Source organism: Neophocaena asiaeorientalis, unplaced genomic scaffold (genome assembly GCF_003031525.2).
Source record: "Neophocaena asiaeorientalis asiaeorientalis breed wild unplaced genomic scaffold, Neophocaena_asiaeorientalis_V1.1 scaffold225, whole genome shotgun sequence".
Classification (NCBI taxonomy): domain Eukaryota; kingdom Metazoa; phylum Chordata; class Mammalia; order Artiodactyla; family Phocoenidae; genus Neophocaena; species Neophocaena asiaeorientalis.
The window spans coordinates 2,913,993-2,941,336 of record NW_020172364.1 but is presented as its reverse complement, the minus strand read 5'-3'; the positions used below and the strand labels follow the sequence as shown (position 1 = coordinate 2,941,336).

General features: G+C 39.3%; 1 protein-coding gene across 3 annotated transcripts in view; it reads left to right on the top strand.

Moving 5' to 3' along the window:
* Nucleotides 1-26,978, top strand: part of PARL (presenilin associated rhomboid like) — a 57,974-nt gene extending 30,996 nt beyond the window's left edge. The window contains exons 5-10 of one of the 3 annotated variants that reach the window (XM_024768333.1): nt 7,654-7,749; nt 8,339-8,488; nt 9,943-10,013; nt 22,964-23,065; nt 23,205-23,302; nt 26,653-26,978. In XM_024768333.1, coding sequence (XP_024624101.1) covers nt 7,654-7,749; nt 8,339-8,488; nt 9,943-10,013; nt 22,964-23,065; nt 23,205-23,302; nt 26,653-26,764 — 629 coding nt within the window. In that variant the 3' untranslated portion in view covers nt 26,765-26,978. Of the gene's footprint in view, nt 1-7,653; nt 7,750-8,338; nt 8,489-9,942; nt 10,014-22,963; nt 23,066-23,143; nt 23,303-26,652 lie in introns of all 3 variants that reach the window. The other 2 variants (XM_024768341.1, XM_024768351.1) reach the window with 2 other exon arrangements.
* The last annotated feature ends 366 nt before the right edge of the window (nt 26,979-27,344 follow it).

Below are 27,344 nucleotides of genomic sequence, written 5' to 3'. Positions count from 1 at the left end.
GCGGCATGTGGGATCTTCCCGGACCGGGGCACAAACCCGTGTCTCCTGCATCGGCAGGTTGACTCTCAACCGCTGTGCCACCAGGGAAGCCCCATTTATTTCTGATCTGATTTTTATTATTTCTTTCCTTCTGCTAACTTTGGGTGTTTTTTGTTCTTTATTTTTCAGGTAGACTGCCTATTTCCTCTTCATTTGTTAGGTCTGGTGGGTTTTTATCTTGCTCCTTCATCTGCTGTGTGTTTTTCTGTCTTCTCATTTTGCTTATCTTACTGTGTTTGGGGTCTCCTTTTTGCAGGCTGCAGGTTCATAGTTTCCGTTGTTTTTGGTGTCTGTCCCCAGTGGCTAAGATTGGTTCAGTGGGTTGTGTAGGCTTCCTGGTGGAGGGGACTAGTTAGTGCCTGAGTTCTGGTGGATGAGGCTCGGTCTTGTCTTTCTGGTGGGCAGGTCCACGTCTGGTGGTGTGTTTTGGGGTGTCTGTGGACTTATTATGATTTTGGGCAGCCTCTCTGCTAATGGGTGGGGTTGTGTTCCTGTCTTGCTACTTTTTTGGCATGGGATGTCCAGCACTGTAGCTTGCTGGTCGTTGAGTGAAGCTGGGTGCTGGTGTTGAGATGGAGATCTCTGGGAGATTTTCGCCGTTTGATATTATGTGGAGCTGGGAGGTCTCTTGTGGACCAGTGTCCTGAAGTTGGCTCTCCCACCTCAGAGGCACAGCACTGACTCCTGGCTGCAGCACCAAGATCCTTTCATCCTCACGCCTCAGAATAAAAGGGAGGAAAAGTAGAAAGAAAGAATTGGTCGAAGAAGAAAGAAAGAAAGGAAGGAAGAAAGGAGGTCGGGAGGGAGGGAGGAAGGAAGGAAAAAGAGAAAGAAAGAAGATAAAGTAAAATAAAATAATATAAAATATAAAAAAGCTATTAAAATAAAAAAATATTAAGGAAAAAAAACAAAAACGGACGGATAGAACCGTAGGACAAATGGTGGAAGCAAAGCTATACAGACAAAATCTCACGGAGAAGCATACACATACACATTCACAAAAAGAGGAAAAGGGGAAAAAATCATAAATCTTGCTCTCAAAGCCCACCTCCTCAATTTGGGATGATTCGTTGTCTATTCAGGTATTCCACAGATGCGGGGTACATTAGGTTGATTGTTGAGCTTTAATCCGCTGCTCCTGAGGTTGCTGGGAGAGATTTCCCTTTCTCTTTGTTCTCACAGCTCCCAGGGCCTCAGCTTTGGATTTGGCCCTGCTTCTGCGTGTAGGTCGCTGGAGGGCGTCTGCTCTTTGCTCCCACAGGACGGGGTTAAAGGAGCCGCTGATTCGGGGATTCTGGCTCACTCAGGCTGGGGGGAGGGAGGGGCATGGAGTGCGGGACGAGCCTGCGGCGGCAGAGGCCAGCGTGACGTGACGTTGCACCAGCCTGAGGCGCGCCGTGCGTTCTCCTGGGGGAGTTGTCCCTGGATCCCGGGAACCTGGCAGTGGCGGGCTGCACAGGCTCCCCGGAAGGGGGGTGTGGATAGTGACCTGTGCTCGTACACAGGCTTCTTGGTGGCAGCAGCAGCAGCGTTAGCATCTCATGCCCGTCTCTGGGGTCCGTGCTTTAAGCTGTGGCTCGCGCCCGTCTCTGGAGCTCCTTTAAGCAGCGCTCTTAATCCCCTCTTTTGGGAGGTCTGAGGTCTTCTGCCAGCGTTCAGTAGGTGTTCTGTAGGAGTTGTTCCACGTGTAGATGTATTTCTAGTGTATCTATGGGGAGGAAGGAGATCTCCGTGTCTTACTCTTCTGCCATCTTCCTGGAAGCCCCCGCTTGGAGATCTTTTTTAGTGTAGGCATTCACAGCCCTGTTTTTGCTGTATCCTGTAAGTTTTAGTATTGTCTTAGTTAGCTTGATCTGCCAAAACAGAATCCCATACATCAGGTGGCTTAAACAACGGAAATTAATTTTCTCACATTCTGGGGGCTAGAAGTTTAAGATCAACGTGCCAGCATGGTCGGTTTCTGGTGAGAACTTTATTAGCTTGTAGACTGCCACCTTGCTGTGTCTTCATATGGCAGGTAGAGAGAGCAAGAGCAAGCTCTCTGGTATCTGTTATGAGGACACTAATCCCATCATGAAGGCCCTACCTCAGCCTCCTCTAAATCTAATTACCTCCTAAGGCCCCATCCCCAAATACATCCCATTAGGGGTTAAGGCTTCAACATATGAATCTTCGGGGGACACAGTTCAGTTCATAGCAGGTATGTTATATTTTTGTCTTCATTCATCACAAAGTACTTCTGAATTTTCCTTGTGATTTCTTCTTTGACCCATTGGTTATTTAGGAGTGTGTTAATTCCACGTATTTGTGAATTTTACAAATGTATTATTGACTTGTAATTTTATTCCATTGTTGTCAGAACCTACTGTTTATAATTTCAGTTTTGAAATTTTCAGTTTGGAAATTTATTGAGACTTGTTTTGTGGCTGAACATATGGTCTATCCTGGATAATGTTCCACGTGCACTTGAGAAGACTGTATTCTGTTGAGTGGCGTATTCTGTAGATGTCTGTTAGGTCTAGTTTGTTTATAGTATTCAGGTCTCTCCATCTTTGCTGGTAATCTAGTTTTATCCATTATTACAAATGAGGTATTGAAGTCTCCCAGCTATTACTGAGTCATTTATTTTTCCCTTAAGTTCTGTCAATTTTTACTTCATATATTTTGGGTTTCTATTGTTAGAAGCATATATGTTTGTAATTGTTATATTTTCTTCATGGATATCAAGATTTTTTTTGGACCCTTTTTTCATTATATAATAGCATTCTTTGTCTCTAGTAACAAATAATGTCTTAAAGTCTAGTTTGTCTTCTTCTTGTGGCTTTCTAGATCCCAGAAATATGTTGGAGGTTTTGTAAGCCCCTATGGACATCTCACTCATATTTTCCTTTTAAGATTTTTGTTTAGTCTCTGTTATCCATCACCTCAGGCAGCTGCAAACTTAAACATTTGCCTGTAATTGCTTTTGACAAATGCCCCCTGGGGAAATGAATTTTGTACTTAAGCTCCCAGGCAGGTCAAATACAGACATCCTTGCAACTGGGGTCTTCCAAGAAACTATTATCAGATAGGCCAGATGACGATAATTCTTTGGGAACAAGGCTTTGAAAGAGATTCAGCTCCATTCTGCTATCTCTGGTGGCTGCCAGGGAAAGTGTATTTTCATGGTTAACATATCTGGAAAGGAGGGGGGGGGGTTGGTGGTGGCACTAGGGCAAGTCAGAATGCCTCAAAGCTCACTGTTCTTATCAAGATTTATCCATTTTTCTTTAAAAAAAAATGCTGGGGGCTTCCCTGGTGGTGCAGTGGTTGAGAGTCCACCTGCCGATGCAGGGGACACGGGTTCGTGCCCCAGTCTGGGAGATCCCACATGCCGCGGAGCGGCTGGGCCCGTGAGCCATGGCCGCTGAGCCTGCGCGTCCGGAGCCTGTGCTCCGCAATGGGAGGGGCCACAACAGTGAGAGGCCTGCGTACGACAAAGAAAAAAAAAATGCTAGTTTGCAGCCAGCCTTTGGCTAGTTACCAGAGTTCTAAAAAAGTAGATTCTAACATTTTTTGCCAATTTTTTCATTGCTTTTATGAAGGACAGAACTTTTGGTGGTCTTTACTCCATTATTCTTGCTGATAGAATCCAGTGCATCACTTTTGGTAAAGGTAGGCACTGAGGCAGCATTGACCTTCCCAAATCAATAGTGCCAAGCTGGTCTAAGACATGATTGAGTCAGGAGGAGGCAAGTAACACTCCTCCTAAATGGAGATACAAACAGAGACCCTAAGCAGTTCTACCTCTCAAAGGAGAAGGAAGGAGGGCAGGGAACCATTTTCTTTGAGCATCTACGTACTAGGTGCATCTACTATCTATTTAAGCCTCACTACAACCTTTATGATGTATAGCAAATATTATCCTCATTTTACAAATGAGGAAACTGAAATGAAGGCGGTGAAATGCCACATGCCACAAAGCTTCAAGTGACATACCTAGGATTCAGACCTGAAAAGGCCATTCCCTTTCTACCATATTTTTATTTATTGAGTTGTCTCTGTGTGACCACTACATGTAATCATGCTTTCTCATTTAATCATCACTCAGCTCTTCGAGGTTGATTTTATTACCCTCATTTTACAGAAGAGGAAACTGAGGCTGAGAGATTAGGCCTCTTGCCCAGGTTATAGTGTAAATAGGACAGAGGCAGTCCTGCTGGGCTCCTTCACCCTTACCTTCAGACAATGTGCAGTGCTTCCTCAGTAGGCCTACGATTGTCACACCTCCTGCTCACTCGCCTCTGGGGACCAACCTATGCTGTTCCCCATATAAGGAGCCCTTTGTCTGGTATCTGAAGTCCTAGAGTGACCAAGGTCACTTGGCTACCCATGTCGCTGTCTAGTAGAAAGAGCACTACATTAGGAATTCTGGCTTAACCACTGAATTTGGCTCTCTGAAAACTTGTGCCTCTTAGAGCCTCAGTTTTCTCATCTATAATTGGCCTTCAGAATGGGATAACCAGGGAAGAAAATACCTGCATTTTACTTTCTCTCTTCTTTTGCTAGTGTATTTTATAATGAATTATAGTTGTGCATGTATATAATTTGGGTATATACGTTCAGTTGTTTACTGATGGGTTGCCTAATCGTAGATCACTGGTCTATGAAGTGAGGGGTTTGACTGCAGCGTGTTCCAGTACCAATATTCTGTCAAATTTACCAAAAAGGCCTCTTAGGTTTCAGTTGAAAATTTGGCAATGTTAACTCTTTGGCTACTGTTAACCTTGATATCTTTGGTTATCTTTCCCTTCAAGTCTTTTCCCTGGTTGTAATTTCTTCAGCCAGAGTTGCTCTCTACTTCTCTCCAGTGCTGTAGTGCTTGTAGTTTTTGGAATTGAGTGCTGTATGTCACCGGTTTCAGGAAGTGGACTGTGGAACTGGCAGAGTAGTTGCCATTTTTCGGCAGGCAGGATGGGGCCCCATCTTGCTTTCTTTGCAGGGAACCGTAACTGGAGCAAATTGCAAAGCCCTGACTTATCTTTATGACCATGGAAATCTGGGCCAAACTATTCTCAAGTCTTTTTTACCCTGAGATGCCAAACACTATGTACAACAATCTAGACCAAAGAGTCTCTGGGTTAGTAAAGATGTTTAACTCTGCAAAAGAAATAAAGAACCCCAGGCAATACTCATCACTGCTCACTTCTTTTTATGATAAACACCTGAGATCTGTTCTGCAGCTGAGGAGGCCCTGCCCACCTTCCCTGCCCAGGGTTCCAGATTCCTCATTGAAATGTACACACTCTTACTTATCTTGTTTATGATCCCTTTCCCCATTTTTAAAAAAATAAATACTGTTCCTCACACCATCTTGGAAAGAGTTGTAGTTATTTACTAAAGATGGTAAAATAGGGCTTCCTTGGTGGCGCAGTGGTTAAGAATCCACCTGCCAATGCAGGGTCACGGGTTCGAGCCCTGGTCTGGGAAGATCCCACATGCCACAGGGCGACTAAGCCCGTGTGCCACAACTACTGAGCCCGCATGTCACAACTACTGAAGCCGTATGCATAGAGCCCATGGTCCAGAACAAGAGAAGCCACTGCAATAAGAAGCCCGCGCACTGCAACGAAGAGTAGCCCCTGCTCACCGCAACTAGAGAAAGCCAGTGCGCAGCAACGAAGACCCAACACAGTCAAAAATAAAAGAAATTTTTTTAAAAAGAAAGATAAAAAAATTTTTTTTAAAGACAAATGATAAAATAGCTGTCATAATCACAGTCAACAGTCCTCACTAGTAGGGCATCTGATAAAATTGATAGGATCAGTTCAGTTAAATGCAGTAAAACACCATTCAGTGTGCTATGAAGAAAGGAAGGATACTACCAGTTCATTGGACACACTACCAATTGTAAAATGCATCCTGACTTCAGATATTAAAATGGGAAAAAATGTCTTTGGAAAGGAAACTACCATTTTTCATAGATTCTAACTCTTAAGTGGGAGAGCAAAAACTAGAGAGACTAGGAATACCAGTGGATGGCTGAGAGTCTTACAGAGTGCAGAAATATGGGAGCCAAAGGAAAACTCCAAGATGTAGCAGCTGGCAGGGACTGTACAGTGAATATCTTCTAAAATAAATTATTTTACCAGAATGTTGCTGGAGTCAGTCCTTATTATCATTGAAGAAGTTGAAAGGGCTAGTTGCCTGTTGCCTAAAGAGACAGGATGAGTGAATACATGTTTAAATTTCTCTAATTCAAGTAGATAAGTGCCTACTATGTGTAAGGAGTTGTGGTACCTAAAATAAATGTATCTTTTTAAAATTTGTAGTTTTTAAGAATAACTTAATTTCTTCCCTAAAATTAACTATTTAGTCACATTTTAGCAGTAAATAAACTTACTCAATTTAGTGGTAGTTGTAGCAACATCAGTTCTTGCAGAAAAATAAAACAGTCACCCAACTCCTACATGTAGACATATTTTCAAAAGCAGTTGCAAAAGTCTTCCAGACTATTACTGAATTCTTATCTAATGAGCATTTTTCTCAGACATGTGGATCTTCATCTTCACAGATGACTTTTTTAAAAAAGTTTTTTGGCCGTGCTGAGCAGCATGTGGGATCCTGGGATCCTAGTTCCCTGACCAGGGATTGAACCCGTGCCCCCTGCAGTGGAAGCACAAAGCCTTAACCGCTGGATCACCGGGGAAGTCCCTATATGGATGATCCGTAGGTGTTTCCACAAGCTGTCCAGAAGTTAAAGAAGCATACCATTCCCTGTGGAAAAAGCAGCGATGTTCTGTAGCTTTTTGACTCTTGGCCAAAGAACCTAATTCTGTACATTACTTCTGTATTTGCCTTGGCCATTTTCAAGCAATAATTATAGATCTGATTATTTATTGAGAAGAGTGAACTGTTCTGAAGGAGTAAAATATGGATCTGAGTGAAGGAAGTTAGCTCCTAGAGCATTTTCCAGGAATTTTCTGACTTTACCAACCTGTGACAGTTTTGATACTCAGAAACATTGATTTCACTTACTTTTCTTAGCTTACTTCCCCCCAGCCCCCCCAAGTATATAATACTCTTAAATAATGTGGTAGAAAATCTTATTTGGGTGGACTTCTTTTTTTTTTTAAGATTTTTTTTTTTTTTTTTTTTGATGTGGACCACTTTTAAAGTCTTTATTGAACTTGCTACAACACTGCCTCTGTTTTATGTTTTTTGGTGTTTTGGCTGCAAGGCATGCGGCATCCCAGCTCCCTGACCAGAGATTGAACTCGCACCCCCCTGCATTGGAAGGCGAAGTCTCAACCACTGGACTGCCAGGGAAGTCCCTCAGGTGGACTTTTTTTTTTTTTTTTTTTTTTTTGAGGTACGCAGGCCTCTCACTATTGTGGCCTCCTGTTGCGGAGCACAGGCTCTGGACGCGCAGGCTTAGTGGCCATGGCTCACGGGCCCAGCCGCTCTGCAGCATGTGGAATCCTTCCGGAGCGGGGCACGAACCTGTGTCCCCTGTATCGGCAGGCAGACTCTCAACCACTGCGCCACCAGGGAAGCCCCCTTGGGTGGACTTTTGATCAGACTTTCTTTGCTTTTATTTTTAACTTCCCTAAATTATAAATGTTTATTTTGTAGGTATCATAGCTGCAAATGTTTTTGTGTTTTGTTTGTGGAGAGTACCTTCTCTACAGCGGACGATGATCAGATATTTCACATCCAGTCCAGCCTCAAGTAAGTCTAACTTGTGTGATTTTATTTTGAGGTGGAGGTAAAATGGAAGAAATATGCTTTATGGTAATTGAAGTGCTATAAAAAAGATGATTTACTTGTCAATAATTGTAAGCAAAATCTGGAGGATAGGCTGTAAACTCTTGGAGGACAGGAACCTCATTTCTCTTACAGCTGTGTCGAGGCACCTAAAATGTACTTTGCACATAGTAGATAATCTAAATATTTTTTAGTGATTTAAGATCTGTGATCACTACAAGTTTACTCTTTGAAGAGACTATTATATACAATTTTATTTCTGTAATTGAAATAATTTACAAATTCTTTTTTCTAACTAACTTTTTCTATAGGACAAGTTGCTTTCATTGACCTGAGAATCTTTATTGGTTGCTTACTAAGTAGAAAATCTCTGAGATTTAAGATAGCATTTTTCAAGTGGTAAAAAGCTGTCTTAAACCATCTTATCCAATCTTTTAACTAGCTCTGGTTTGTTTCTCATGTTTGTGTCATAATAATAATGAAAAAATCTAAAATGGATCATTTTTACTGGCTGTGTGTTCCACAATTACAAGACTTTTTCTTTCTCTTGTAGAGGTCCTTTGTTCTCCAATGTTGCTGTCAACGTTCAGTCATTTCTCCTTGTTTCACATGGCAGCAAATATGTACGTCTTGTGGAGCTTCTCCTCCAGCATAGTGAACATTCTCGGTCAAGAGCAGTTCATGGCAGTGTACTTATCTGCAGGTAACAAGCTTTCATCTCAGGCCCTTTCAGAGTATAAGTGTTCTCCCCTATCTGGAGAAGGGACAAAGGGAATGATTATAGCCATATTCTGTATACCGTAAGTGCTCAGTACATATTCGTTTCTCAGATTGTATATAGAGAAGGATACAAACTGGTGTAGTGTTTAAACATGTCATTTTTATCTCCCTAGGCCTTGGTTTCTTCAGCTCAGGTCTACCATTTTATAGATTAGTGGTTCCCAGACTTCTGGGCTGCCTCAATCATCTGGATCTGTGTTAAATAACCTTAACGCTCATTTCCCAAGTGTGTTCAGTTTTCAGAAAACTTTCGATTAGCTATCCAATAAGATTGTCAAGAATTAGTTCATTCTTTGTTGCAAGCATATATTAGCATGGAACCACTCAAGTCATCCTGGAGGTAGCATCATTTCCTTATTTCACTAGTAAATGATAGTGCAGGATTCCAGGTTCCTAGATGCTGCTAAATTGGCAGTTAGTTGATTATATTTTACTTATCTCAAAAAAATTTTGTTTTACTTTGTTTGCAAAATGTACTTAATTCAAACCATAAAGGGTAAAAATTTATTCCTAAAATCCCTTCATTTAAAAACAGTATAGCTGGCAGATATATGTAGTGAAAAGACACTGAGCTTGGAGATGGAAGACCTAGGTTCAGATCCTGTTTCTGCTTACCAGCTGTGTGATGTTGCAGAAAAGACTATATATACTCTCTGAGGATAAAACTGCTTACTCTCATGACATGGGGTTGTAGAAGGGATAAAATAAAAGCACCTACCACAAGGCCCAGAGTGGGTACTTAATCAGTGTTAATTAAATACTCACATGCATCTAGTCCTCAAAACAGAAGCTGAGCAGTATCTTTTGGCCTAATAAGTTAAGTGTGTAGTTCTTTCCCCTAGCACTAATGTTGTTGTAGGTACAAAGGGTCTGTTTCAAGTGCCATTAATTCCTGCTCTATAGAAAGTTGCTTTTTAAAGTTAGCCATACTCAGTTCAGATGACATTGGTACCAAAGGGACCTGTAAAGGATCATCTAGTCTAGGTCTGCAACACATTCATTTGGCAAGCTGGGTAAAATATAGACTCCCTGGTCCCACTCCAGAGGTTCTGATTTAGTGTTTAGAGTGCAGTCCAGAGAATTCCCAGACAGTTGGTGAGCTTGGGAACTAGTCTTTCTTCATACAGTGTAGTTGAGGAAAATTATAACTACAAGGTAAAGTGAATGACCCTCTGTTACTCAGTAAGTGGTACAGTGGGTCAGACTTTGCTTTCCCTGTAATATATCTGAAGCGACAGGCAGGATAAGTATTTATGCCTGCACCTTGTAGTGACCTGGGTAGAAACCCAGCATTGTTAGTCTCTGTGGGGTGGAGGTCAGAAATGGAAGCCATTTTTATACCTCACTAAAATTACTGAAATGTGATTTATTTCTTAGGTGTTATTTCCAATTTTGTTAGTTATGTGTGTAAAGTTGCCACAGGAAGATATGGACCATCACTTGGTGCAGTAAGTATTTCTAACTAAAATTTTTCGCTTCATTTTGAAATAATTTTAGAATTACAAGAAAGTTGCAAAATTAGTACAAAGAGTTCCTATATACCCTTAACCCTGCTATTAACTACAGAACCACAGTACAACTATCAATGCCAAAATATTAATATTTAAACAATACTATTAACTAATCGACATCTAATTTAGAATTTATACATTTGTAAAGCCTTATAAATTTCAGGTTATAGCTTTTAACCATTGGTCATTTATATATACTTAACTGGCACAGCGTGTATATCATGAGGAGTACTCAAAATAGTGGGTATGCAATCCCCATAAACTGGAGAGCCTAATCTAGCACTGGAAAATTCTAAGTAATTAGAGATTTGAATCTGATACTGTGTCCTCCTCTTTAGTCAATATTTGAGTGCTATGCAGATTAGACTACTAGGCACTGTACTTACTAGAGGCTGAGGATACATCCAGTGAGCAAGATGTCAAAATTCCTGCCCTCAGTTATTTCTGGATGATTTTAAAAGATTACAATTGTGTTTTCTTTTGAGTTTAATGACAGATTTCTAGGCACATGGAAATCTTTACATAATATTTCTTTTAAAACTACACATTCAATTTGTGCATAGTTACATACACTTAAATGTATTCAATGCACTTAAATGTATTCAAATAGAGAATTTCACATTTAAAGAAACTGTAAGAAGGTTCAGTTTTGGAAAAGAATCCTTATGTAAAATAACCATTCCATAATTTGTGTGTTCCTCAGATTTGTGTCTACTTAATTTTCCCAATGAGGCCTGTATCTTGTCCTATGACCTTTATGCTTTCTTAACTTAACCCCGCCCCCCCTTTTTTTTCTTCGTGGAATGTTTGTTTTCTATATAAAATTTGATGTCAGTATAATTTATATATCTCAAATTCTACCTCATTTGCCAACTAAGCACCTGTTTTGTGAAGGCAGTGAAGACCACTAGGATGACTCAGAAATGGTCTCTGACTTTCAAGTTTAGTTGGGGAGAAAACATTATACACATCTAATGTACACTGAAAGGGCTCAGTAGTCTCTAGAGGACATTGGGGGTTCTGAGGGTGGGAAGACTTTTCTCATTACTTCGGAGGATCTGGGAAGGCATTTTGATGTGCCCTCAGACAAGTGGTATTCCCATTTTACAGAGAGGAAGCTGAAGTTCATGAATAGAGTGTGGCGGCATGGCATTTGGAATTAGACTGAGTTTGAATCCCAGCTCTGCCACTTACTCATGATTTCCAGGACTTATTACTTAACCTCTCTGAACCTGCTTCCCCATATAAAATGGGGGTAACATACCTATTTCTCATTTGCAATGCAGATGTGTTTAGAGTGCTTAGCATAGTAAGGAACATGTAGTAAGAAAGGTGGAAATGGTGGTTTCTATTCAGTCATCAAAATCCTATAGAGCCATGGCAGGATAAAATTATTAGCCCCAAATACTTTCATTCATTCTTGGTTAAAATGAAGGAAAACTAAATCACCAGGTATATGGTATTTTTAGTGAGAAATCTGGAGAAAAAAATACTGTTGACAAAATTGTGATAGAAAATATAAAGTATTGGTCTTATTGCCTTTGAAAGATGAAGATTGTTAAAGAATATTTGTCAATTAACAGTGGCACAAAGGAGCAAGAATACTGACTAGATTTTGGTAAGGGTTTTGTATAGTTAGAGCTCTGCATATTCTGAATCTCATTTAAAAATGGAACTTCTAGTTATTGGTTATTATTATATTCATTCCCTGTGTTATACAGTATGACCTTGTTGTTTATCCTATATATAATAGTTTGCCTCTGCTAATCCCCAAACTCCCATTCCTTCCCTCCCCTCCCCTACCCTGCCTTCCCCTTGGCAACCACAAGTCTGTTCTCTGTATCTGTAAGTCTGTTTTTGTTTCATAGATATGTTGATCTGTATCATATTTTAGATTCCATATATAAGTTATATCATATGATATTTGTCTTTCTCCTTCTGACTTAGTATGATAATTGCTAGGTCCATCCATGTTGCTGCAAATGGCATTATTTCATTCTTTTTGATGGCTGAGTAATATTCCTGTGTGTGTGTGTGTGTGTGTGTGTGTGTGTGTGTATGTGTATGTATACACACCACCTTTTTATCCATTCACCTGTCGATGGACATTTAGGTTGTTTCCATGTCTTGACTGTTGTAAATAGTGCTGTTATGAACATAGTGGTGCATGTACCTTTTCGAATTAGTTTTGTCTGGGTGTGTGCCAAAGAGTGGGATTGCTGGATCATATGGCAACTCTATTTTTAGTTTTTTGAGGAACCTCCATACTGTTTTCCATAGTGACTTGCACCAATCTACATTCTCACCAACAGTATAAGAAGATTCCCTTTTCTCCACACCCTCTCCAGCATTTGTTATTTGTAGACTTTTTAATGTTGGCCTTTATGACCGGTGTGAGGTGGTACCTCATTGTAGTTTTTATTTGCATTTCTCTAATAATTAGTAATGTTGAGCATCTTTTCATGTGTCTATTGGCCATTTGTATTTCTCCTTTGAAGAAAAGTCTATTTAGGTCTTCTGCCCATTTTTCAATTGGGTTTTTTTTTTTGTTATTGAATTGTATGAGCTGTTTGTATATTTTGGAAATTAAGCCCTCGTCGGTCGCATCATTTGCAAATATTTTCTCCCATTCCTTAGGTTGTCTTTTCATTTTGTTTATGGTTTCCTTTGCTGTGCAAAAGCTTGTAAGTTTGATTAGGTCCCATTTGTTTATTTTTGTTTTTATTTTTGTTGCCTTGGGAGCCTGACCTAAGAAAACATTGGTACGATTTATGTTAAAGAATGTTTTGCCTATGATCTCTTCTGGGAGTTTTATCGTATAATATCTTTTGTTTAAGTCTTTTGAGTCATTTTGAGTTTATTTCTGTGCATGGTGTGAGGGTGTGTTCTAACTTTATTGATTTACGTGCAGCTGTCCAACTTGCCCAGCACCACTTGCTGAAGAGACTGTCCTTTTCCCATGTTATATTCTTGCCTCCTTTGATGAAGATTGACTGTAGATGTATGGGGTTTTTTCTGGGCTTCCTGTTTTGTTCCATTGAGCTGTATGTCTCTTTTTGTGCCAGTACTACACTGTTGCTTTGTTCTTTTTCATCAGGATTGCTTTGGCAATTCTGGGTCTTTTATGGTTGTATGTAAATTTTAGGATGATTTGTTCTAGTTCTGTGAAAAGTGTCATGGGTAATTTGATAGAGATCAAATTAAATCTGTAGATTGTTTTGGGTAGTATTGCCATTTTAACAGTATTAATTCTTCCAATCCAAGAACATGGGATATCTTTCCATTTCTTTGAATCATCTTTAATTTCCTCTCTTAATGTTTTGTAGTTCTCAGTATATAAGTCTTTCACCTCCTTGGTGAGGTTTATTCCTAAGTCCTTTATTTATTTTTTTATGCAATTTTAAAAGGGATTGTTTGTTTCCCTTTCTGCTTTTTCATTGTTATTGTAAAGAAATGCAACCGATTTCTGTATGTTAATCTTGTATCCTGCTACATTGCTGAATTCGTTTATCAGTTCTAGTAGTTTTTGTGTGGAGTCTTTAGGGTTTTCTATATATAGTATGTCATCTACATATAATGACAGTTTTACCTCTTCCCTGCCAATTTGAATACCTTTTATTTCTTGTATGATTGCTGAGGCTAGGACTTCCAATACTATGTTGAAGAGAAGTGTTGAGAGTGGGCATCCTTGTCTTGTTCCAGAGTTTAGCAGGAAGGCTTTCAGCTTTTCACCATTGAGTATTATATTGGCTGTGGGTTTGTCATAAATACCTTTTATTATGTTGAGATATGTTCCCTCTGTACTCATTTTTGTAAGGTTTTTTTTTTTTATCACAAATGGGTGTTTAATTTTATCAGATGCTTTTTCTGCATCTATTGAGATGATCATGTGGTTTTTGTCCTTCCTTTTTTTGTGGTGGTGTATCACATTGGTTAATTTGCGTATGTTAAACCATCCTTGACCCTAGGATGAATCCAGTTTGGTCATGGTGTATGACCTTTTTTACGTGTTGTTGGATTCGGTTTGCTAATATTTTGTTGAGAATTTTTGTGTCTGTATTCATCAAAGATATTGGCCTGTAATTTTCTTTTTTGGTAGTGTCTTTGTCTGGTTTTGGTATCAGGGTGGCTTTATAGCATGTCTTTGGGAGTGTTCTTTCCTCTTAAGTCTTTTGGAAGAGTTTGAGAGGGAGCAGTACAAGTTCTTCTTTGTATGTTTAGTAGAATTACCCAGTGAAGCCATCTGGTCCTGGACTTCTCTCTGCAGGGAGTTTTCTTAGTTACAGATTCTATTTCATGTCTAGTGATCTGTTCAAGTTATCTGTTTTTTCTTGATTCAGGTTAGGTGGGCTGTATGTTTCTAAAAAGTCCATTTCTTCTGGATTGTCAAGTTTGTTGGCATCTAATCGTTCATAGTATTCTCTTATGGTTTTTTGTATTTCTGTGGTATCAGTTGTGATTTCTCCTCTTTCATATTTTGTTTATTTAGGTCTTCTTTCCTTTCTTCTTGGTGAACCTGGCCAGAGGTTTGTCAATTGTTTACCCTTTAAAAGAACCAGCTCTTGATTTTATTGGGTTTTGTCCTATTGTTTTTTTTAATCTTTGTTTTATTTATTTCCTCTCTGATCTTTAATGTCTCCTTCCTTCTGCTGACTAGGTTTTTGTTCTTTTTCTAATTCTTTTAAGTGATGGGTTAGATTTGAGATTATTTGAGATTTTTCTTATATCTTAAAGAAGGCCTGGGGACTTCCCTGGTGGTGCAGTGGTTGAGAGTCCGCCTGCCGATGCAGGGGACACGGGTTCGTGCCCTGGTCCGGGAAGATCCCACATGCTGCGGAGTGGCTGGGCCCGTGAGCCATGGCCACTGAGCCTGTGTCCCCGGAGCCTGTGCTCCGCAACAGGAGAGGCCACAACAGTGAGAGGCCCGTGTACCGCAAAAAAAAAAAAAGAAGGCCTGTATTGCTATGAACTTCCCTCTAAGGACTGCTTTTACTGCATCCCATAGATTTTGTATGGTTATGTTTGTAGATAGTTTATCATAGGCTGAATTTGCTCACCAGTGTTATGATAACCTGCTTGCTGTAACTTCATTGATTTAACTCATCACTGGTCTAACTTGTACATAAACTGAATTCTTGTGCTTAGGAAAGTATCTTCAGTCTCTTTCTTACAAGGTTGCAAGTGAAATAAAATGATTACTAGTGCAGATTCATTTGGAATTCCATTTTGATTTATCTATAGTGTTCTGGAGTGTTTCTCTTTGTATAACTTTTTAGTGGCTGCTCTGGGTACTACAATCTATATATCACTTACCACAGCCTACTGGTGGTATCATTTTACCAGTTTGAGTGAAGTGAGCCTTACCTTGCTTTTTGTCCACATACCTTCCCCAAATTATAATCATCTTAAATATTTCCTCTACATACATTTAGAATATCACTGTTGTAATTTTTGCTTCAGCCATTAAACGTAAGTTAGAAAATTCCAAGAGAGAAGGACAGTCTATTGTATTTACACTCAATTTTTACTTTTTCCATTGTTCTTTCTTTCTGATGTTCCAAGATTTCCTCCTTATATCATTTCATTGTTTAGAAAACTTCTCTTAGCCATTCCTTTAGCCACTAGCCAGTTAGGTGTGCTGGTGACAGATTCTCAAATTTTTTTTCTTTTTTCATTTTTTTTCTACCCTTCATTTCTGAAGGATATTCTCATTGGATATAAAATTCCAGGCTGACAGTTCTTTCAGCAGTTGAAAAATGTGCCACTTCTTTTGGCCTCCGTAGTCTCTGAAGAGAAATTCTTTGTTGTTCAAATAGCTTTTCCCCTATAGGTAAGGTGTCATTTCTCTTACTACTTTCGAGACTTTTTCCATTGTCTTTAGTTTCAGAAGTTTGACTATATGTCTTGTCATGGATATCTGTGTTTATCTTGTTTGTGGTTCACTCGGTTTCTTGAATCTATAGGTTTATGTCTTTTGGGAAATGTTCAGCCATTTCTTCAGATACTTTTTCAGCCTCACCCTTTTTCTTTTCTCCTTCTGGGACTCTGATGACATGATGTTAGATAGTTTGTTATTTCATGGGTCCCTGAAACTCCATTAACTTTTTTTAAAGTCTGTTTTTTCTCTGTTGTTCAGATTGGGTAATTGCTATTCTGTCTAAAGGTAACTGATTATTTTCTGTCCTTTCCATTTTGCTTGAGCCATTCAGTATTTTTATTTAGGTTATTGTATTTTTCATTCTAAAGTTTACATTGTTCTTGATATCTCCTATTTCTTTGAGCCTTCCTATTTCTTTGCTGTTTTTTACTTGTTTCAAGCATGTTTGTAATTGCTTGTTGAACCACTTTTATGAAGGCTGTTTTAAAATGCTTGTTAGATAATTCTAACATCTGTGTGTCATCTTGATGTTGGTATCTATTAATTGTCTTTTCTCATTCAAGTTGAGATTTTTCTGGTTCTTGGTATGATGAGTGATTTTTATTTTATTTATTTATTTGGCCACACCTCACAGCTTGCAGGATCTTAGTTCCCTGACTAGGGATCGAACCTCGGCCATGACATTGAAAGTTCTGAGTCCTAACCTCTGGACTACCAGGGAATTCCCTGACGAGTGATTTTTAAATGAAACCTGGACATTTTGGATATTATGTTATGAGACTTTAATCTTAATTAAATCTACTGTTTAGCAGGCTGCCTCTGACAGTGCTGTGATTGCTACTGCCAGGTGAGTGAGGCAGTCCAGGTTCCCCAGTCTCCTTTGACACTGCGGGGGAAGAGCTCTTGTTGCTGCAGGGCGGGGAGTTTGGGCTCCCCAGGAGACCTCTACTGTAACAGCCCTGGCTAGGAGGAGGAAGAGTGCCTTATTACTGCTGCCTTTGTGACCCCCACTGACACCACCCTGTCAGGGACAGTGGGACACCTCATTACAGTCTATAAGGCTGGAAGTCCAGGCTCTCCACTCAGCTTTTGCTGATGGAGATGGGGCCACAGTTGTTTCTGTGGTGTTTGGCTGGAGTAAAGTGGTTATTGTCTAAAAGTTTGTGTCTTGCTAGGCTATGCTTTCTTAGTCCTTTGGCTAGAGAGAGCATTTTTTGGTACAGGCCTATTTTGTCTGAGTTCATTGGTGTTTCCAGGTTGTGAGCTTCTCCAGAGCCCAGTCTGAGCAGCGTGAGGCCAAAAGAAAACCCAGGGAACTCACCACTGTGTCATTCCTTGGGTCCTAAGGTTCCTAGCTGGGCTGCTTTCCTTTCTCAGTCTTTTAGAGTCATCTTATATTTGTTTTACATATAATGCCCAGGGTGTTTAGCTGTATGTAGCTTGTAGAAGCAGAAGGCCTCTTAGAGCAAATTCATTTAAAGTTCATAGTGTAAAAAAAATTTTTTTATATGATACAGAAGGTTATATATTAATAAAGCAAAGTACTTAATGAAAATTGTTTACTTATGAAATAAATATATGTGCATTTTGATTACAAGTTCATAACCAGTGTACATAAACAAATTATTAGTGGAGAATAAAAGATCTTTACCTCTAATCAAAGAAGCAGACCTCTAGGGTCTACATGGGTTTGGGTTCATGAGTCCCTGAAATTATATCTAAAATATGTATGAATTTTTCTGAGGAGGAAGGTTCATTTTTATTATATTCTTAAAAGCCTCCTACTAGGAAAGGTGAAAATAATCATGGGGTATGCCAAACATTTGTCTAAAAAGCAAGTTGCAACTTATTTAGACACATAAGTATATTTAAATCTATGTAGATATAGGTCACTTTGAGAAAACTTTAGAAGGATAATGGAACTGCCTCCTATCTTTAAAATAATATGATAAGTACAATAAATTATAGTCAAACAGAAACTGACTTTATATACACTACCAAATGTAAAATAGGTAGCTAGTGGGAAGGAGCTGCATAGCACAGGGAGATCAGCTCAGTGCTTTGTGTCCACCTAGAGGGGTGGGAAAGGGAGGGTGGGAGGGAGATGCAAGAGGGAGGAGATATGGGGATGTATGTATATGTATAGCGGATTCACTTTGTTATACAGCAGAAACTAACACACCATTGTAAAGCAATTATACTCCAATAAAGATGTTAAAAAAAAATAAAAATAAAGTCAGAGGAAAAATGAAATTAAAATAAATAAAATTTAATAACAAAACTGACTTTACATAGAAATGCACAGCTAATGAGAATTTTCTTTAATATTTAAATTTCTGTAATGAGTGCTTTAGATGGAGATAATAATCTATTTACTATATGATCTGGCCATTTCACTCCTAGGTGTTTACCCAAGAGAAATGAAAGAACACAAAGCGTTGTACACAAATGTTCACAGCTTTTTTTGTAACAGCCAAAACTAGAAAAAACTCAAATGTCCGTCAGGTGAATGAATATACATATTATGGTATAACCATACAATGGAATATTATTCACCCATGTAAGGGAATAAATTATTGATACAACCACATGGGTGAATTACAAAATAACTCTACAGAGTAAAGGAAGCCAGACAACAACAAAAAGGAGTATATGCTGTATGATTCCATTAATATAAAACTCAAAGTGAATCTATCATAACAGAAAGTAGAGAAGTTGTAGCCTAGGAATGGGAGAGGAGCAGGAGGGACGCACTGCAGAGGAGCACCAGGGAACTTTTGGGGATGATGAACTTTTGGGCCACACTCATAATCTTGAGTGTGGCCATGGTTTCATAGGTATTAATGTGTCAAAACTTAATTATAAACTTTAAACATGTGCAGTTTTTTGTGTGTCACTTATACTTCAGTAAACCCAACTTGCTTTTATTTTTTATGTTTAAAGATCTGGGAGTCCTTTGTACTATTCCTGCAAACTTTTCTGTAAGATTTAAATTATTTCAAAATAGGATGTTAAAAAAACACCTAAGAGAAAAATTTCTAAAAGATACACCTATAATTGACTCTGATTGTCCCTATAATTAAAAGGAAGGGTCCCTACTTTTTTATATTAAACAGGCTATTTCTGGAAAATAGCATCTACCTCTCTTAATCACCAGCTGTTTAAGGTCTTCTGTTTGAAGAGTTGCTTCAGAATAAAGGATTATCTTACATTTTCGGAATTACTAAAACTTTTAAGAGTTATGAGTCCCAGGCATCCCCGAAGTCCGCAAACCTTTAATATATAGTTGCCAGTCAGCCTAAACAGGGAAACCAGCTCACGCTGCGTTCCTAGGAATGGGTTGGGGAAGCTACACGGTGGAAGGACAGCATTAATATTCCTCAGAAGGAGAACCTAAGACATGAGTTCAGGCAAGTGGACAAAGACAACCCAGGGCTTAGGCTAAAAAATGAAAGAACAAGGAAACAAAGTCAACTACATATTAAAAGGGATAGGCTGGGTGTTGGAGATACATGTTAATTTTGCAGTGGAGGTCAGGAGTCAGAATTCTGTATTCTCTACTTAAGATCAACCGTCTGCTATTGTATATTTACCAAACTGGCTCCTATGTAAGTCTGCAATAGTAACACACGAGGTTCTTCAGAAATCCTGACTTCCCTTCACAGGGCTGTCGCTGCCTTGTGAAGACACACAGACATGCACACACAGCTTCCGTAATTTGTTCACTCTTTCACTGGTTCCCCGCTCCACATCCTTAATGTATCACAGCAGCTTTCAAGGAAGGATATCAGCACTACCTCAGAAGATGGGATTCCCCACAAAACTTGCTGGGTCATGGTTCCTCTAGGGTGCAACATGTTATTACTGGCCAAATTTATATTTGTTCTGAAAGATTTGTTTTGGCTAGAACTTCAACATCTGCCACTATAATCTACCAGCATATACTGTATTTAAGCAGAGTGGATGTCAGTGTCACTGAGAATTTGAAAGTTAAAGAGTAACCCTTCACCTTTCAGGCTTTAAGATGTGCAACTTGAGTATCCTAGATTTTTAAATAAAACCTAAAAAGTCAACTCAACAAAACCGAGAAGAAATCAAGTTGAGACCTTATTTTCTGAGAGAAAAAAACCAATAAAATTATACTTTTCCCCCAAATGAAACAAATATAATTTGGTTAGCTGAATTGAAAGAAGAGCACTAAAATCCTGTACCCTCTAAATTGCTTCTCCGTAGATGATTATATTCTTCATCTAAAGTCCTCATTACAGAAACTTAAATATTAAAGAAATTAGCTGTGCATTATTAGCTGTGCATTTCTATGTAAAGCCAGTTTCTTTGTGACTATAACTTATTGTACTTATTATACATTAAACATATTTATGTGTCTGAATAAATTGCAACTTGCTTTTTTATTTTTTTAAATGACATTTTATTTTATTTATTTATTTTTTGGTCGCACCGTGTGGCTTGTGGGATCTTAGTTCCTCAGCCAGGGATTGAACCTGGGTCCCTGGCAGTGGAAGTGCAGAGTCCTAACCACTGGACCACCAGGGAATTCCCACAACTTGCTTTTTAGACAGATGTTTAGCCTACCCCATGCAGAGATTCTTTATCTTCACCTTTTTTAGTCAGAGGCTTTTAATGAAAATGGACCCCTTTTTTAAAAAAAGGCTGTGGAAATGGTCCAGCTTTTAGGAGACCAAGGAGACATGGCAACTAAATGCAATACGTGGGGAAAAACAGCTGCAAGGGCATTAGTGGAACAGTTGATAAAACTGGAATATGTTTATAGATTAAATGAAAGTATAATATATCAGTATAAAATTTCTTGAAATTGAGAACTGTATTGTAGGATATATAAAGATATTCAAGTTCTTAGGGAATATACACTGAAGTATTTAGGGGTAAAAGGGTATGATATATGCAGCCTCCGCTCAAATGGTTCAGGAAAAAAAGTATGGATATAAAGAAAAAATGATAAGTGAAATGTGGCAGAATGTTAAAAATTGGTGAATCTGGTTCAGGAGTATTTTGGAGTTTTTTTCAAAGTGAAACAGACCTAAATGTAAAACCTAAAATAAAAACTTACAGAAGAAAACAGGAAAAAACTCTTTGTGACCTTATTTTAGGCAAAGATTTCATAGTTGAGAGACCAAAAAGCACAAATTAATAAATCAGACTTCATGTAAGTTAAAAACTTATACTCTTCCAAAGACACTGTTAAAAGGCAAGATACACGCTAAAAGAAAATATTTGCATGTCAGAAGTCTGGTATAGGACTTGTGTCTAGACTATATAAAGAAAAATTCAAGAAAAATGGGCAAAAGGTTTGAACAGACACTTCAAAGAAGATGTATGGATAGCAACTAAGCACATGAAAAGATGAACATCATTAGTTGTTAGGAAAATGAAAATAAAAACCACACTGAGATATCACTATAAACCTATATTACAGATTTAAAAGACTGACCATACCAAGTGTTGGTGAGGATGTGGAGGAACTGGAAATCTCATACACTGCTGGTAGGAAAGTAAAACACTAAAACCACTTTGGAAAACAGTTTGGCAGTTGCTGTGCTTCCCCATCATAACTGATTATATTTTGTTGTTTTTACTCATTTATGTCTTTCATGCCAGTCTGTAAGCTCCATTAAGGCAGGGACTGTCAATTTTATTCCCCTTTGTATCCCCATCATCGAGCATAGTGCCTGGTAGGACTCAAGTATTTGAATGAATGATTATCGTGAGATTTAATGTAAACAAGAGATTATGATCCAATTTCTCAAGTATTGTAGCATTTAGAGGAATTAGGAACATGTGTAACATTAAGAAAGTTTAGTTAAATTATCATAATTTATCCAGGAGATATTTCATAGCCATTATCAATTTAAATTACGAAGGTTATGTAGCAATGTGGAAAAACACAATAGACGATAAAACTATACAGCAATTATAATTTCAATTATAACAAGAAATGGTTGACTTACTGGTCATAAGATATTTAAGTTTCAATTTTTATTCTCAAATACAAGGCTGTTGGGGAAAGTGCTTCTCAAGCAGGTGGATGCATGTGTGTCCCTGGGAGGATGCTGTGATGGGGGGGCGTGTCATGCAGAGCCATGGGATAAATTTGGCATGCTTTCCTGGAGCAGAACATTTGTCAAACGTTTTAAGGAAAATGTTTAGTGTTATAATGAAGTAGGATACAAATTTCACGTGATTTATGGTAAAGCATTAAATTTGGGAGAAATTCCACACTGTGGGTTTCTTTGGGCAAATTCATGCTCACTGTCTGGTTTGAGGAGTTTTGGTTTTTTTTTTTTTTTAATTTTCTTTTATTTATTTGGTTGTGTTGGGTGTTCATTGCTGCACGTGGGCTTTCTCTAGTTGCAGCGACTGGGGGCTGCTCTTCATTGCGGTGCGCGGGCTTCTCATTGCGGTGGCTTCTCTTGTGGAGCACAGGCTCTAGGTGTGCGGGCTTCAGTAGTTGTGGCACGTGGGCTCAGTAGTTGTGGCTCACGGGCTCTAGAGCGCAGGCTCAGTAGTTACAGCGCACGGGCTTAGTTGCTCCGCCCACGTGGGATCTTCTGGACCAGGGCTAGAACCCATGTCCCCTGCATTGGCAGGCAGATTCTTAACAACTGCGCCACCAGGGAAGTCTCTTGAGGAGTTTTGTTGAAGTTTGAGAAGTCCTTTTTTAGTCATTAAATGAAATGATGCATGTGCCACACATAACACTGTCCCTGAAGTTCATTAACTGCTGACATGCTGGTTGTTACATCTTATTGTCTGTAGTTCAGTCCTTGCCAGGTGGTTACCATATCACGGACTTAGAGTCCCTTTGCCTGATATTTTGTACGTTAGTAACGGAAAGCTTTTTAACTTTCTGCTAACCTAGAAATGTGTGGCTTGTAAGCTTTCTGGAAAAAGTGTTTCTACTTTAGACGTTGTAGTCACTAAGCAGTTGCACATGAGAGTTTCATTTTTTCCCCAATGTGTTAATTTGCAGTCGGGCGCAATCATGACTGTCCTTGCAGCTGTCTGCACTAAGATCCCAGAAGGGAGGCTCGCCATTATCTTCCTTCCAATGTTCACGTTCACAGCAGGGAATGTGAGTATTTTTATGAAGTGAAGTGCTGGGGACAGTGGTGATATTTTTACATTGACTGAATTCTTGCCCTTAAATTAGAAATGTCAGTGCTGGAGGAGTCCAAGTTGCATCAGTTCTGTTCTCTTCTGCTGGCTTTCAGGCCCTAAAAGCCATTATTGCCGTGGATACAGCAGGAATGATCCTGGGATGGAAGTTTTTTGATCATGCAGCACATCTTGGGGGAGCTCTCTTTGGAATGTAAGTTTGAGTATGACTGACTGTTACACTGCTTTCTCAGCTCATCTCCCTCCCCCCACCCCTAAGGAAGGCAGAATAAGGCAGTTACTTCTGTGATGGAAGCAGGGCAGGTGGGGTTGGGAGGGCAAGGAAATCGCAACATGGTTTGCTTTGATCTTGAGCAGCTTCACCATATGAGATGGGAACGTGAGATGGCCCTGCCCTTGCCTCGGTCATTTGTAGAGGGAGACCATCTGTGCCTTTACCCTCCCCTTAACCTCAAGTCACCTGAACTCATGACTGTCAAAATTCCTAGTCCTTCATGGAGACTGTTGCCCAGCCCCCTAGTCTGTGCTGTATTCCTTTCCCCACTCTCAGGCCACATCTCCCCTACCTGGCTACCACTGACCTCACCAGTGCGGGGCAGACACCCTGAGTGGGTGGATCTGGTCCTCTGCTTGCGATGACTGTGCAGGTGCCGGCTGCATGACTGGAGTAGAGGCCAGATGGCATAAACTCGTGTTGACTACTTATTGAGCATCTGTTATGTTGCAGGCACTGAGCTAGTTACCTTGCGTTACATAATTATTACCCCTGTTTCACTGATGGAAACTGAGGCTCAGAAGTGATCTTCCCCAGGTCAAACAGCTCTTAAGTAGCAGAGCAGAGATTTAATAAACCCAGATCCAGAGCCCTCCCCGCCTCTGTCACACCACAGTGATTCCAGTTACATTGTGGTTACAAGATCTCCCACTTGTGCTTCAGGCAGTGGACGCTTGCCTAAAACATAGTAGTGCTGTAGCGACACTGTCATAGAACTTCCTCAGGGCTTCTGGAGTCCATCTGACCGTGAGAGGCCCTTCAGCAGAGCTGTTGTCTGTCTGATATGCTGCATCCCTGATGGCCTCTCTTTTCTTGCATAATGTTGCCTTTTACCCTTATTTGGTTTTTACTTTATTTCACAACAATGGGAAACCTTAGTTTTTTAATTAAAAAAAAAAAGTAGAAAAATCTATTCTAAGTGGAGCAGTTTTGCCCAGTAGGCGGTGGAACTAAATGCCATTATGCCATTTATAATTTTCAGTGATGATTAAAGAATAGCATGTGTGAGTTCGAGCTTTAACAGCAGCCCATTATAAATAGTAAAAACTGACCTGGTATTACAGTATGAGAAACATAAAGACTGATGAAAAGGGGTTTTGTTTTATGAACTCTAAATTTACCTGGCTCCTTCCATGTATACTTAAAGGATCTTTTCCCCAGCAGTTTTTTATTCCTCTCAACTATAATTAGATTACCTTTTTCTGTTCTGAAAACTGGATCAAATGTATTTTAAAGTCCAGAATCTGAAAGGCAGAGGAATCCTTTCTCTTTGCTGTTTCTAATTTCAACTCCTTTCATTTACTAGATCTTGGTCATATCTAGAATTCATCTTTTCTAACATCTTTAATGGTGAAGATTCCTCAGTCTAGATTAAAGATGTTAGAAAAGGTAAAGATCTGTTAGTAACCTCCTGCACATTGCTTTGACTTTATGTCCCTGACCACATTTTATGGCCTTCACCTTGTACTGCTGCAGTAATGATAGCTAATGTATATTGAGTATTTGCTGTGTGCCTACGCCAAGGAGTAATTTAATACTCTTAACATCCTGTGAGGTAGTCCAACTTACAGAAAGGAAACTGCTTAAAGAAGGGAGTATCCAAGGTCACACAGTGAGTCATTGCAGAGCTGGAGTTTCAGACTGAGCACTAGACTGTGAGGCTGCTACCAAAAACAAACAGAAAAAAAGATACCTCAAAAATTAGTCAGTTTGAAATACTTTCCTAATTTTAATTTAACCAAATGACCAGTTACGTTTGAACTTATGAGTATAATCAAAACAAGTACCTGTAAGATTAAAGTGTTTGATTCTTTGCTTGAAATAAGTAGGTTAAAAAGATTTGAGAAGACACTTTACTAATGGAGAGTTCCCGATAAGTGTTTCATTTCTTGTAAGAGTTTTATAATTGCATTTGAATCATAGGATGATCCTTTTTCTCTTAAGTTCACCAGAGAACGTCACTCTAAGCCCAAAAGAATTTTGTAAACATTCCTATTAATTTGCATGTTTTTAAAACGCTTTTTTTCTTTCTGTAAATTTACTGATTATTTTTCAAAATTTTAATGGTGACTTTTTATGATTAAATGTTAACTATATTTAGTGAGAATTAGGATTCAGGTACAATTCAAGCCCTTTGTAATGAAAAAAATACATTCTCCAAACATTAAAAATATGTTAAAACATTAAACTGCCATTCTGATATCAATTAAGTTGAATAGAGCATTTTTTCAGTCAGGTGTCTAAGATGAAAGATGAACAAAATCTAGTTTCTGCCTCAGGGAACATGAAATCTGTTTGGGGAAACCAGGGCAAAAATAAAAGTTTCAATAACAGAAGCTCTTTAAAAGAGCCGTTCCAAATGCCCCTCCTCCAGGGAAGCTCCCCGGGGAGGCAGGTGCCTTTGAGCTTCTCTGCAGCCTGTGCTGCCCTCGGGTAGAGCTCCTGGTCGTGCAGACCCCAGGCCGTGGGCTTCTGATCTCACTCCCTGTGTGTTCCTCAGCTTAAGCAGATGCTCCCGAGAGGCTGAAGTGTAGCACCGCGGTTAGAGCGCAGGTTACAGGGTCAGATTTGGGTTCTAGTCTCAGTTTGGTCATTCCTAGTTGTGCAGCCTGAGCAAGTTAAATTACTAAACCTCTCAGTGTCTCAGCTTCCTCGGCTCATGGCTTCAGGCTGCGTTTAGGCATTGTTTAACAGAGGATGGGGATTGGAGCTGTATTTTAAAAGGTGGGCAGAATTTGGATCCTTTTGTGTAGCCAGGCTGAAGGTGAGGAAGGAGAGACATTTAAATTAGTATAGCCATCATTATTAGTAAATTCTGATTCTGACATTTCTTACACTTAACATAATAAAAAGAGTCCAGGCTTAGAATCACTCTGACCTGCTAGTGAGTGCTTGATTGACCACTTAAAAGCTGTTAGCGCCTTGGGCAAGTGACTTTCTTTCAGACTTGATTTCTTCATGTTTGTAAATGGGAAAAGTGATACTTGATTTGCAGGGTTGCGGTGAATTAAAAGTAGTGTGTGTGAAGTACTTACATTTTTGGAGCAGTCACACATGGTCCATCCTATTTCCATCTTTTATGTCTTCTGTATATTAAAGGTAAGTCATTGATCTACATTAAATAAATTAATCAGCTTTTTTAATATGCTGGATAGTAAATGACAGTGACATTCAGTTTTTAAAATGTCAGCTTGATATCATCATAATACTTGGCATTTGTATGTCATACTGTTTGAATGTTGGACCTGGTTTGTTTTTCTTTTCCCCAGATGGTATATTACTTATGGTCATGAACTCATTTGGAAGAACAGGGAGCCTCTAGTGAAAATTTGGCATGAAATGAGGACTAACGGCCCCAAAAAAGGAGGTGGCTCTAAGTAAAACTGGGGTTGGACAATACTGGTACGACTGGTCCATGCTGCCTGAAGCCCTAGGAATGCATCGGCCCTGGAGTGACCACATCTTTGCTCCTGCCTGGAAGACACTGAGCATCTAGCTTTCCCAGTATTTTAAACTATGTCCCCAGTACATGTCTCATTAGAAAATGAATTATGACAAAGTTGTGAAATAAAGGTTTATATCTCTAGTTTGTAAATAGTGGGTATATGTCTCTTTTGAAGAGCAGTAATGCTGCCCTGGAATCTTGCTGTTCGTTGTTACATTTAACATAGTTTGAATACATGGAAAGGTCTGATTGGAACTCAGAGGCACTTGTTTTTTAATGTTGGCCTTCTAGCACCTCTGCTAAATATTTACTCTTACTTACCTACCCCTTTCCTTGCTTGGTTAACAGGTAAAAGTTAAGAGCATCTTCTCTCTGGCATGGGTCTGAAATAGCAGCTGCAATATTTTCTAAATTTTCCCAAAAAGGTAGGTAACGTTTCGTGGCAGTGAGTGGCATATACAGAAAGATATTTTTAGGTTTTGCTTTCTAGGTTAAAATTGTAGCTAATTAAGAATT